The 13,191-nt window shown below is 40.7% G+C and overlaps 1 protein-coding gene across 1 annotated transcript in view; it reads left to right on the top strand.

Moving 5' to 3' along the window:
- Positions 1-13,191, top strand: part of SERINC5 (serine incorporator 5) — a 116,742-nt gene that overhangs the window by 66,060 nt on the left and 37,491 nt on the right. The window contains exons 3-5 of the mRNA XM_049866760.1: positions 7,789-7,967; positions 8,451-8,533; positions 10,553-10,646. Coding sequence (XP_049722717.1) covers positions 7,789-7,967; positions 8,451-8,533; positions 10,553-10,646 — 356 coding nt within the window. The remainder of the gene's footprint in view (positions 1-7,788; positions 7,968-8,450; positions 8,534-10,552; positions 10,647-13,191) is intronic.

Below are 13,191 nucleotides of genomic sequence, written 5' to 3'. Positions count from 1 at the left end.
CAATTACATTAATTACGTTGTGCAATCATCATCAGTAATCATTACCAAATTTTTCATCACCATAAATAGAAACTCACGGGTTCCTGAACAGTGACTCCCTCTTTTCCCTTCCCTCCTGCCCCTGGTAACCACTAAAAAACTTTTGTCTCTATACCTTTGGCTATTCTTATTATCTTATGTGAGATCATAGAATATTTGTCCTTTTGTGATTGATTTATTTCACTAAGCATAATGTTTTCAATCCCCACGTCTGTTAGTTTGTCATACTGTGGGGGCTTGCATGTTACTATGATGCTGGAAGCTATGCCGACAGTATTCAGGTACCAGCAGGGTCACCCATGGTGAACAGGTTGCTTCCACATTATGAGAGACTAGGAAGAAGGACCTGGTGGTCTACTTCTGAGAAGAATTAGCCAGTGAAAACCTTAGGAATAGCAGTGGAACGTTGTCTGATAATAGTGTCAGAAGATGAGCCCTTCAGGTTGGAAGGCACTCAAAAGTTAACTGGGAAAGAGCTGCCTCCTCAGAGTAGAGTTGACCTTAATGATGTGGTTAGAGTCAAACTTTTGGGACTTTCATTTGGTGATGTGGCATGACTCAAGATGAGAAGAAACAGTTGCAAACATCCATTAATAATCATTAATAATCAGAACATGGAATATATGAAGTATGAACCTAGGAAAATTGGAAGTCCTCACAAATGAAATGGAACCCGTAAACATTGATATCCTAGGCATTAGTGAGCTGAAGTGGACTGGTATTGGCCATTTTGACTTGGGCAGTCATATGGTCTGCCGTGCCAGGAATGACAGCTTAAAGAGAAGTAGTGTTGCATTCATCGTCAAAAAGAACATTTCAGGATCTGTCCTGAAGTACAACATTGTCAGCGATGGGATAGCATCCATATACCTAAAGGAGGACCAGTTAATGCAACTGTTAGTCAAGTTTATGCACCTACCACTAAGACCAAAGATGAGGAAATTGAAGAAATTTAATTGAGGAAATTTACCAAATTTACCAACCAAGAGGTCTGAAATTGATCAAACATGCACTCAGACTGCATTGATAATTACTGGGGATTGGAATGAGAAAGTTGGAAACAAAAAAGAAGGATTGGTAATTGGAAAATATGGCCTTGGCAATAGATACAATGCCGGAAATCATGGAATAAAATTTTGCAAGACCAATGACTTCTTCATTGCATGTACCTTTTTTCACCAACATAAATGGTGACTTTTTTTTTTTATACACATGGACCTTGCCAGATGGAATATACAGGAATTAAATCAACTACATCTGTGGGAAGAAACGATGGGAAAGCTCAGTATCAGTCAGAACAAGGCCAGGGGCCGACCTTGGAACAGACCATCAATTGCTCATATGCAAGTCCAAGTGGAAACTGAAGAAAATTAGAACAAGTCCATGAGAGCCAAAATACAACCTTGAGTATATACCACCTGAATTTAGAAACCATCTCAATAACAGATTTGTTGTATTGAACACTAATGACGGAAGACCAGATGAGTTGTAGAATGACATCAAGGACATGATACATGAAGAAAGTAAGAGGTCATTAAAAAGACAGGAAAGAAAGAAAAGATCAAAATGGGTGTCAGAAGAGACTCTGAAACTTGCTCTTGAACATTGAGTAGCTAAAGCAAAAGGAAGAAATGATAAAGTAAAGGAGCTGAACAGAAGATTTCAAAGGGCGGCTCAAGAAGACAAAGGAAAGTTTTATAGTGACATGTGCAAAGAGCTGGAGATAGAAAACCAAAAGGGAAGAACAGGCTCAGTATTTCTCAAGCTGAAAGAAGTGAAGAAAAAATTCAAGCCTTAAGTTGCAGTATTGAAAGATTCTAAGGGGAAAATATTAAACGATGCAGGAAGCATCAAAAGAAGGTAGAAGGAATACATAGCGTCACCGTGAGGAAAAGAACTGGTCGAGATTCAACCATTTCAGGAGGTAGCATATGATCAGGAACCCATGGTACTGAAGGAAGAAGTCCAAGCTGCTCTGAAGGCATTGGCGAAAAACAAGGCTCCAGGAATTGATGGACTATCAATTGAGATGTTTAAGCAAGCAGATATAGTGCTGGGAGTGTTCACTTGTCTATGCCAAAAAATTTGGAAGACAGCTACCTAGTCAACCGACTGGAAGAGATCCATATGTATGCCTATTGCCAAGAAAGGTGATCTAACTGAATGGGGAAATTATCAAACAATATCATTAATAATCACACAGAAGTAAAATTTTGCTGAAGATCATTCAGAAGCAGTTGCAGTAGTATATCCACAGGGAACTGCCAGAAATTCAGGCCGGATGCAGAAGAGGACGTGGAACCAGGGATATCATTGCTGATGTCAGATGGACCCTGGTTGAAAGCAGAGAGTACCATAAAGATGTTTACCTGTGTTTTATTGACTGTGTGTGGATCGTAACAAATTATGGATAACATTGTAAAGAATGGGAATTCGAGACCATTTAATTGTTCTCATGAGGAACTTGTACGTAGATCAAGAGGCAGTCATTTAAGCAGAGGAAGGGGATACTGCATGGTGTAAAGTCAGGAAAGGTGTGCATGAGGGTTGTATCCTTTTACCGTATCTATTCAATCTGTATGCTGAGCAGATGATCCGAGAAGCAGGAGTTGGAGGGAGACTCATTAACAACCTGCGATAAGCAGATGGCAGGCACAACCTTGCTTGATGAAAGTGAAGAGGACTTGAAGCACTTACCGAGGAAGATCAAAGACCACAGCCTTCAGTATGGATTACACCTCAACATAAAGAAAACAAAAATCCTCACAACTGGGCCAATAAGCCCCATCATGACAAACAGAAAAGACTGAAGTTGTGAAGAATTTCATTTTACTTGGATCCACAATCAGCATCCCTGGAGGCAGCAATCAAGAAATGAAAGGACGCGTTGGGCAGATCTGCTGCAAAAGACCTCTTTAAAGTGTTGAAAAGCAAAGATGTCACCTTGAAGACTAAGGTGCACCTGACCCAAGACATGGTGTTTTCAGTTGCCTCATATGCGAAAACTGGATGATGGATAAGGAAAACTGAAGAACTGATGCCTTTGAGTTACGGTGTTGGTGAAGAATATTCAGTATTCTTTACCAACACCAAAAAATGAACAAATCTGCCAAAAATGAACAAATCTGTCTTGGAAGAAGTACAATCAGAATGTTCCTTAGAAGCAAGGATGGCAAGACTAGGTGTCACATACTTTGTACATGTTATCAGGAGGGATCATTCCCTGGAGAAGGGTGTCATGCTTGGTAAAGTAGAGGGTCAGCAAAAAAGAGGAAGGCCCTCGATGAGATGGATTACCACAGTGGCTGCAACTCTGGGCTCAAGCATAACAAGGATTGTGAGGATGGCACAGGACTGGGCAGTGTTTTGTTCTGTGGTACATAGAATCACTATGAGTTGGAACCAACTCAATGGCAGCTAACAACAACAACAACAACGTTTTCAAGGTTCATTCGTGTTTTAACATGTATCAGGACTTCATTTCTCTTTATGGCTGAATAATATTCCACTGTATGTGTGCACCACATTTTGTTCCATAGGGTTTTCAATGGTTGATTTTTTTAGAAGTCGATCGCCAGGATTTTTTTTCTGAGGCACCTCTGCTGGCCTTCAACCTCCACCCTTTTGGTTAGCAGCTGAGCACATTGACTGTTTGCACCACCCAGGGACTACCTATGCTAGATAAACCAGTTGCTGTTGTCGATTTCAACTCATGGCAACCCCATGTGCTTCAGAGTAGAACTGTGCTCCACAGGATTTTCATGGTTGTGATCTTTTGGAAGCACATCGCCAGGTCTTTCTTCTGAGGTGCCTCTTTTGGTTAGTATCCCAGCAGCTCACTATTTACAGCACCCAGGAACTCCATGTGCTAGATAGTGCCTTAAAGAAGTTTACTTAATAACTTCTACATGTTAGGACCTGTGGTAAGCACTTTATAAGGATCATCTGATTTTATTGTCAACTTCCTGCAGTGAGTGGGAGTATTATTTCATTTTTACAGATGAAATAACACAGATGAGGAACTTGAGGTCCAGAGAGGGTGTGTAACTTGCCTGAGGTCACACGGTAAGTGGTAGAGTTAGGATTGCAAGTCCACGTGAACTGTTTATTCTTACTTGATAATTTGTGGCTTTGCTTTTGGTTGCTTTGAGGATCAGGAGGACACCCCTTGCTCTCAGAGGCCTGTACAGAAACAGCACAGGCTCAGTGTGAACCCAGTTTACATGCTTGTCCTTGGATGCCCAGAGCCAGTCTTAAGCGGCAACAGCCGTAGCAGACGCGTTGCCTCACCCCGCGGTGTGGAATCTGTGTGTAATGTATATTTTCTTTTTCCATAACTGGGATGGAGCTTGGAACAGCAAATATTTAACCAGAACAAATTCCCTGCTAAAATTCTGCCAGCTTGTTCAACATGGAGGTTTTTTTTTTGCCTAAAAATATTCACCACTTACTGAAGGCTAAATGTGCCCAGTCACCCACAAAGCATAAAGGAGGTCTTGGTTAGTATTGGGGTGGGGGGGGTCGGGGAGTTGTTTGCCACATACTCAGTCTTTGATGAACTAAAAGCTTTGGGCACATTTGAGGTGGGCTGGAGTAAACAAGGGAGGGGATTTGTTGGGGTGACAGGATAGAAGCTCCTGCCTCTCAGAGTAGTACAGTCAAATACAGTAACATCTCTTTATACCTCCCTCTGAACATTAACGTTTTCTTTGAAATGGAGTTTAGGGGGAGGAGGAGTGAGCAGTGAGTTGGGGGGGGGAGCTGGAGAACAGCCTGCAGGTGAAAGGTGGTTTAGTGTAGATGAAAGAAGTGCCAACAGGCATGTATTATAGGGAGGACAGGGGTTGCATGGGTGGAGTTGTCAGAAAGTAGTTTAACGGGCGGGTAGTGGTGTTCAGGTGTCCTGGTGGCACAATGGTTAAGAGTTCGGTTGCTAACCAAAGGTCAGCAGTTTGAATATACCAGCCTCTCCTTGGAAACCATACGGAGCAGTTCTACTCTGTCCTATATAGGTTTGTTATGAGTCGGAATTGACTCCATGGCAAGGTTTTAGTCTTGGGTTTTTGATGTTGCTGATGAGAACAGAAGAGAGATGGGAGGGAAGCAAAGAGTTTAATGAATATTATAGAGCAATGAATCGCATATAAATCAAAAAATCTAACAAGTGTGGTTTCTCTGTCACGAATATAGCTTTTATAGATTTAAAATAGTTTTACCTCCTTGTTACCAGTACTTCCCATACAAGTATAACTTTCAGGTTAGAATCTCCGAAACTTTCATTTTGTGTGTGGTCCCCCATTACTTCACCATCTGCTTTTAACAATGCAGATTGCCTACTGTAATTAAAACAGCAAAAAATTCAGACCTCTTGAGAAATCACACGTGTAACTTCTCTTACTACCTGTGTGCAGGCACCTTTCCTGTGTCTTTGTGTCCAGTCCTGACTGCTGTTCTGAACCAATTTCCAGAAACATTCTCACAGGGATGCCTCAGAGTGCTTCAGACCCTGTACGTTGTGAAAGAAATCCCTAATCTGTTCTAGCATTTCCCTTCTTTGTCCTTCCCACCTCTCTTCCCCTCCACCTGAAAAGAAAGAACCCTTCCTCATCCTTCAGTTGAGTTTTTGTCATCCATACAGTCCTGCCAACTACGACTTCTACCTACAGAATCTCTGATTTCCTGGCCACTGGTTTGTCTTCTTGATCTGTTACCTGGACTGTTAAGCCAGTGGCCCTCTAACTTACCCTGCTGCCTCAAATTTGTCTCCTTTCCAATATGCCCTCCACTTTTGCAGCCAAAAGTATTAAGAGTTAAATAGTCATTTCCCTTTGCGTATAGAATGGGAGCCAGATTTGTTAGCATGGACACAACTGGCTTGTGCCAGCAGTACTCTGCTGTTTAGTATTATACTAAATACTAACTACAAAAAAATTATTGTCGTTTATCTGAAATTCCAGTTTAACTGACATCCTGTGTTTTATCTGGCAATCCTCCAAGTGTGTTAGTTTGTTTTGTAGCCCAGTCAAATACAGTAACATATCTCTTTATGCCTCCCTGTGTTCCAAAAAAATTGCAGTTGCAAGAACTGACTGAAAACAAAACGATTGACATTTCTTTCTTAAATCTTTCACGTCTGTTCATGAAAATAGAGCTGTCTAGCAGAGTCTCAGAAATAATGCATTTTTGTCTGGGGCACTTACTTGGAAAAACATATTTTCAGATTCAGATGTAAAAACTGGGGCCCTAAAGAAGTTTCCTGAATAAACTGAATGCTTCGAAGGCCACCATAGCAGGGGCAGGGGTCTGGGGACCATGGTTTCAGGGGACATCTTATTCAGTTGGCATAATAAAATCTATTAAGAAAACATTCTGCATCCCACTTTGAAGAGTGGCACCTGGGGTCTTAAACGCTAGCAAGCAGCCATCTAAGATGCATCAATTGGTCTCAACCCACCTGGATCAAAGGAGAATGAAGAACACCAAGGACACAAGGTAATTACGAGCCCAAGAGACAGAAAGGGCCACATGAACCAGAGACTACATCATCCTGAGACCAGAAGAACTAGATGGTGCCCGGCTACAACCAATGACTGCCCTGACAGGGAACACAACAGAGAACCCCTGAGGGAGCAGAAGAGCAGTGGGATGCAGACCCCAAATTCTCATAAGACCAGACTTAATGGTCTGACTGAGACTAGAAGGACCCTGGTGGTCATGGCCCCCAGACCTTCTGTTGCCCCAGGACAGGAACCATTCCCAAAGCCAACTCTTCAGACATGGATTGGACTGGACAGTGGGTTGGAGAGGGACGCTGGTGAGGAGTGAGCTTCTTGGATCAGGTGGACACTTGAGGCTATGTTGGCATCTCCTGCCTGGAGGGGAGATGAGAGGAGGGTGGAGGGGGTTAGAACCTGGCGAAATGGACATGAAAAGAGAGAGTGGAGGGAGGGAGCGGGCTGTTTCATTAAGGGGAGAGTAATTGGGAGTGTGTAGCAAGGTGTATATGGGGTTTTGTGTGAGAGACTGACTTGATTTGTAAACTTTCACTCAAAGCACAATGAAAATTATAAATAAAAAAAACTGGAGCCCTTTTTTGGGGAGATAAGGAGGGGGTCCTCATTCAGGGAGATGAGCTCTCATTAAATTTGTTTATGGGAACGTTAGTAGCCTCAGCCATTATTATTTCTTGAAGACCTTTTTGGAAGAGAAGCTATAAAATTTCTTCATGATTATCACTCTTCAGTTTTACCTCTGGCTTTGTGTTAGTAATATTTTTTTCTGTGCAATGTTTTTGTCTCTTTTTGGTGGATAACAGCTATAATATGAGTAACTTTATAAAGACTTTTTCAACTTCTTTTCTGTTCTAAAGACTGTTCAACTCTGATGTTGATATGATGTTTTAGAAGCACTTTTTTACAATTGACTAAATCCTTGTATTTTGACATTAATAGAAATGTGCTACTTGTTATTGTGTAAGATTTTAAATATTTTGATTATGCAGGTCGTTTACTTCGAATCATTCTGGGTAAGTACAGACTGAGCAGTACTTTGTGAGCACCATATCTTTAGGAAAGATTCATAGAGAATTAAGGAAAAGCTGTTAGAGGATACGTTTTGCTTCCTCAGCCTCTGCTTCTTTAGCATGTGGTGCATTTCCACGACTGGATTGTGACATGTAGGGTGAATAAATGTCCTGTGACAGCACATCTTTTAGTCAGTTTTAACAGATGACTTTTCTCTCTTTCTCAGATTCCTTTTTATGAAGATATTTGTAAAGGCATTAAAGCTGGTGACACCTGCGAGAAGCTGGTAGGGTATTCAGCAGTGTATAAAGTCTGTTTTGGAATGGCATGTTTCTTCTTTATCTTCTTCTTACTGACCCTCAAAATCAACAACAGCAAAAGTTGTCGAGCTTATATTCACAATGGGTAAGTCTTGGGTCTGTGTGGGCATTTGCTCCTTTATTATTTTCTGAACAGTATTCCAGCACCCCTTCTAACTCATTGGACCCTTCTCACAGCTCTTCCTCTAGTAGTAACTATTGACACTGATTTTAGGGAAGGTGGAACTTATACTTGTCACCACATGGTGTCCTAAGAGCTAGCACACTATTTGTAACACCTGCTACAGTGGTGAGAAATTCAATGGAGACAAAGGAGTTTGTTTCTTGGACCAAGACCTTTCCCCAGGTCATTTCCAGTCTTGCATTGAAATGGTGCTTGGCACAATCAGAGGCCATGCCAAGTCTGTTTAATTAAGGAAAAAGGCAGTCACTTAATTACTTCCCCTCAATTTGGAGAGAACATTACCAATGGGTGGAATCATGGATTGACACATTTACCTTCTAAGAGATCTTTTGTCCTTCCTTGAATATCATTTAAATACATTTTCTCCTTTTTTTTTCCTTCCAGCTTTTGGTTCTTTAAACTTCTGCTGTTGGGGGCCATGTGCTCAGGAGCTTTCTTCATCCCAGATCAGGAGACTTTTCTGAATGGTACAAATGGGTTATTTTGGGTACCTATACTATTCATCCTGTTTTTACTCATTTTGTAGAATTGTTCAAAGGCGAAGTCCAGAGTGCCTTTGATACTTTGAATTACTGATTACCTTGTGGCTTAAAAAAGAAATCCCTGCCTTACCTGCAGCACACTATTCACCCTGTCCACTCCCTCCTCTCAACCGTCCCTCCCCGCTCCCCTCACCCTCTTTCCAGCCTCTTCCCCACCACCTCTCTTCCTGGCAGGGTGTTAGTGGACTTTTTGTTACATGGCTGAAGGATTGAAATGATAACTCTAAGGTTAATCGGCCTGTAGGAAAATGAGGCACTTAAAATTTGTTTGAAAACCCGTTTGGCATGCCAGCCTGACTTCACCAGCTAGGTCAGAAGAGGCTCAGGGAGAGCTTGTTATTTCTGAGCACAGCCCAGAAAACCCCCACCACAGAATGCGGGGCTCTGTAGCAGCTGTACATCTGCACAGCTTTAGGAGGGCTAAGAAGGGCAGCCTCCAGTTTGTAAACTTACTTTATGTGAAGCTGTATAACGTTGAGTTATATTCTTTATTGATAAAACCAAAAACCAAACCCCTTGCCTTCGAGTCAATTCCAACTCATAGCGACCTTATAGGACAGAGTAGAACTGCCCCATGGGGTTTCCAAATTGCAGCTGGTGGATTCAAACTGCCTACGTTTTGGTAGGCTCTTAACTACTGCGCCACCAGGGCTCATCCTTACTGATAGAACCTGCCCAAATTACTTTAATATAACGCCTTTAATCGCAGCTGGATCTGGAAGCCCTTCATATGAGCTCGGGGTGGGGGTGGGGGAGCCGGGATTTCAGTAGTTAAAAACACTGTTCAGCCGAGATGGGTTCACTTTCCCAATCAAGATGCTGAAAATATTCGCATTGTGTCAGTTCCCAGAGAACAGCCACGGTGCCTCAAATAGTCCTGTATCAGGGTCCAGCCAGCCATATTAGTTTTTCATATACTCCTTAAGGAAGTTTTATCCCTTTTTACCACCTTAAAAAAAAAAAAAAAAAAACTTAAACTTTAATCCCACAGGAAAATGGATATTCCTCTTAAAATTTGTTAATTGAAACTTATGACAAGAATCAGGTGTTGGAGAGAAAGGGCCCTTGTCTTTCAGATATTAGGTTTGGAAGTTTGGAAAAGCCATCTGCGGTGTTTTGGCATAGTGATATTTGCATCCAGTCATGAGTTACTAGAGGAATGTTTTTTGTGTCCACTATCAGTCACTATATAAAATGGGACCTCTATTTTCAAAGCCCTTTCAAAACAGCAACAAAGAGTATATCTTGATTTTATCAGTCACTATATAAAATGGGACCTCTATTTTCAAAGCCCTTTCAAAACAGCAACAAAGAGTATATCTTGATTTTACCTAAAATAAAACCTGTTAATAGTTTTCTGTTCCCTATGTAGGTACTTTTGTATCTATTAGAATCATGATTAGAATGGGAAGAGACCTAGAAGTTCCCTGTCTGCAGTCATTTTCGGAGATGTGATGTGGCTCAGTCAAGGCCATAGCCTCTCTCTGGCAGAGTCAGAAGTAGAGCCTGAGCCCTGCCTTCCCTGTCTGGACCTCATTCCCTCACCAGATATTGGTGATGTCTAATAAAATCTGGACTTTGAGTGTTCAAGTCATAATGTGCTCATGATTTTAAATTGTGGGACATTGTGAATTTTATAAATCACTGCATCTGTTAGCTATCTGGAAGTTATATAGTGTAGAGGCTAAATTTGGATCTAGAATGCCTGTGTTCAAATCCTAACTATGCCCTTTACTGGCTGTGGGACTTTGTACTACTTAGACTCTCAGTTTTCCCATGTGTAATGTGGGTGTAATAGTAGTACCCACTTAGATGGTTGTGTGGGAGTTAAATGCGTTACATGTACAGTGGGCATTCAGTAGAAATTGGCTATAGTCATTTTCTCTATTTTGAGGTAAACACATGGGTCAGTCACCTCGTCTTTTTGTTGATCATTTTCTGCAGCCTGGCGCTACGTGGGAGCTGTAGGAGGCTTCATCTTCATACTCATCCAGCTCATCCTGCTCGTGGAGTTTGCACATAAATGGAACAAGAACTGGTATGTGCCTTCACGGAAAGCTTCCAAGCTAACTCATTGACTCAGAAACTGTCCAGGGTATAGTGCACCAGGAAATGTATTTTTAGGGATTAACAGCCTGTTTACTCCGACAGTAATCTTTGCTGGCGCTTTTTACTTCACTCCTGCCCTTTATACCTCCTCAGTTAATACTCACTCATTCTTTCTACCTTTCCTCATTCCACATTTTTTTTTTTCTCTCTTTCACTTTTTGGCTCTCTTTTTCCCTGAGCTCTCTCACTTGGGCTCTGAGCCAGCTAATGGTATGAGCTAACCACATTCAGCCCGATTGCTGGCACCTGTTGGCCCTCAGTCTGTGTTTTTTATGGTAGCAGGAAACTTGGTTGGGCTTCAGATTCACCCATCCTTACAAAGTGAGAAAACAACACATTACTCTCAAACCAAAGGTACACCTTCTGCAAAGAATACAAGATTGAATACCTTCTATCCGTACCATTTTTGTTCCTTTTCAACTGGCTCAGAGTGGAAAGACCCTTACCCTTCATTAGGAAGATGTATTTTTTTATTGTGCGACATTAGAAAGCCATCCTACCTTTTAGAAAGAAAGACATTTTCTACATGCCTTGAAAATAGAATTCACATTCTAGGCTGAGTGGGAAATACCAAACCATTAATAGCCAGTTTTATTTCTTCCTGAGACACTTGAGGAAATGACAACTGGACAAAGGGGTCCAGCTCTTTTCGTTCTAAGGCCAAGTAGACTCTCTTTCTCTCTTTGTGACTCTGGGCAAGAATTAACTGCTCTTTGTCATATTTTCCTTGTTTGTAAGATACAAAAAAAAATACCTGCTTGTTGTACCCAGTAAGGCTTTTGTTATTTTATAGGCATCATTATATTTTACACTAAGTTTTGAAAAACAAATGAACCATAGGGCTACATGAATGTGTTATTTTTATTTTGAACAAAGCAAAATACACTATCCATATTACTCAGAATACTTTATATTCTGAACATATTCCTCAGCTTGGTAGTTATTGTTAATTTTTGGTTTTGTTTTTTTAAGGATCAGATCATAAGATGTAGTTGTCAGGATGCATGAGTGAAAAGATAGTTGTTAATTATTTTATTATTTGGTAAATATTAGCTTAAGCATACTTAGGACCAGTGGGTTTTTTTTTTAAGTATTTTACTGTTTTTTTTTTTGGTGAAAGTTTACAAAGCAAATTAGGTTCCATTTGACAATTTCTATACAAGTTGTTCAGTGGCATTAGTTACATTTTTAACAACATGTCAACATTCGTTCTCTCTAACTGCATTTCGGTTGTTCCATTTCCAATACTCTATTTTCCCCACCTCCTTATCTTCTCTGCTTTAAAGTATTTGTTGACCTTTTGGCCTTTTATATATATATATAATTTTTTTTTAAATATAATTTTATTTATTTTGTTGCTGAGAATATACACAGCAAAACATATACCAATTCAGCAGTTTCTACATGTACTATTTAGTGACATTGATTACATTTTTCAAGTTGTATAATCATTCTCACCCTCCTTTTCTGAGCTGTTCCTCCCTCATTAACATAAATTCACTGCCCCCTAAGATTCTGTCTCATCTTTCAAGTTGCCTTTATCAGTTTGATCCCATATAGGTAGTTCTTAAAAGAGCATAATGCTTAGGGCAGACATTTTTTGTTAGTTAATCTAAACTATTGTTTTGGTTTTAAGAGCACCGCAGGGGGTATTTTTGGTTTAAGGTTTAAGGATTGTCTCAGGGCAATAGCTTCAGAGGCTCATCCAACCTTTAAGGCTCCCCTTTTGATCAAGATTCTTCTATGGAGTCTTTGATTAAAATGTTCAGTCCAGTAGCCAGGTACCATCCACTTCTGGTCTCATGGCAAAGGAGGCAGTTAGCCACACATTCCACATCCTCCTCCTATTCCTGTCTCTTCTTCCTCTTTTGTTCCAGGCGAACAGAGACTAATCATTGTGCCTTAGATGGTGGCTTACAAGCTTTTAAGACCCCAGGCACTACACATCGAACTAGGAGGTAGAACAAAAGCACTAAGTATATTTTCAGCCAGTTAACGGGATGTCCCATAAAACCATGACCCTAAACCTCCCGATCAAGAAACCAAATCCCCTGAGGTTTTTGGTTGTATATAAGCAGCTTCAGCAGCTACTCTTTTTTTTGTTGTTGTTTTTGTGAATATAACTGTCACACAACTTTTGTCAGTTCGATTTTTACAGGTATACAACTTGTTGACAGCAATTACAGTAGTGGGCTGTGCAAACCCAACCCTTAATTAATGTGATATTTCTATCACTGTTAACCCCGCTTTTCTCTCTCCCTTTTGCCCCGGTAACCACTAATAAGCTTTGTTCACTTTACATTTGCCTTTTCTTGTCTTTTTACATAAGTGACGTCATACAGTGTTGGTCCTTTTGCGATTGACGTACCTCACTCAGCATAGTGTCTTCTAGCTTTATCCATATTGTAGCATGTATCAAGACTTGATTTCTTCTACTGGCTTAGTAGTATTCCATTATATGAACCACATTTTGT

The sequence above is a fragment of the Elephas maximus genome, chromosome 2, assembly GCF_024166365.1.
Source record: "Elephas maximus indicus isolate mEleMax1 chromosome 2, mEleMax1 primary haplotype, whole genome shotgun sequence".
Taxonomy (NCBI): Eukaryota; Metazoa; Chordata; class Mammalia; order Proboscidea; family Elephantidae; genus Elephas; species Elephas maximus.
Note: the sequence above shows the minus strand (reverse complement) of the source record. Positions and strands in the feature narration are given on the sequence as shown.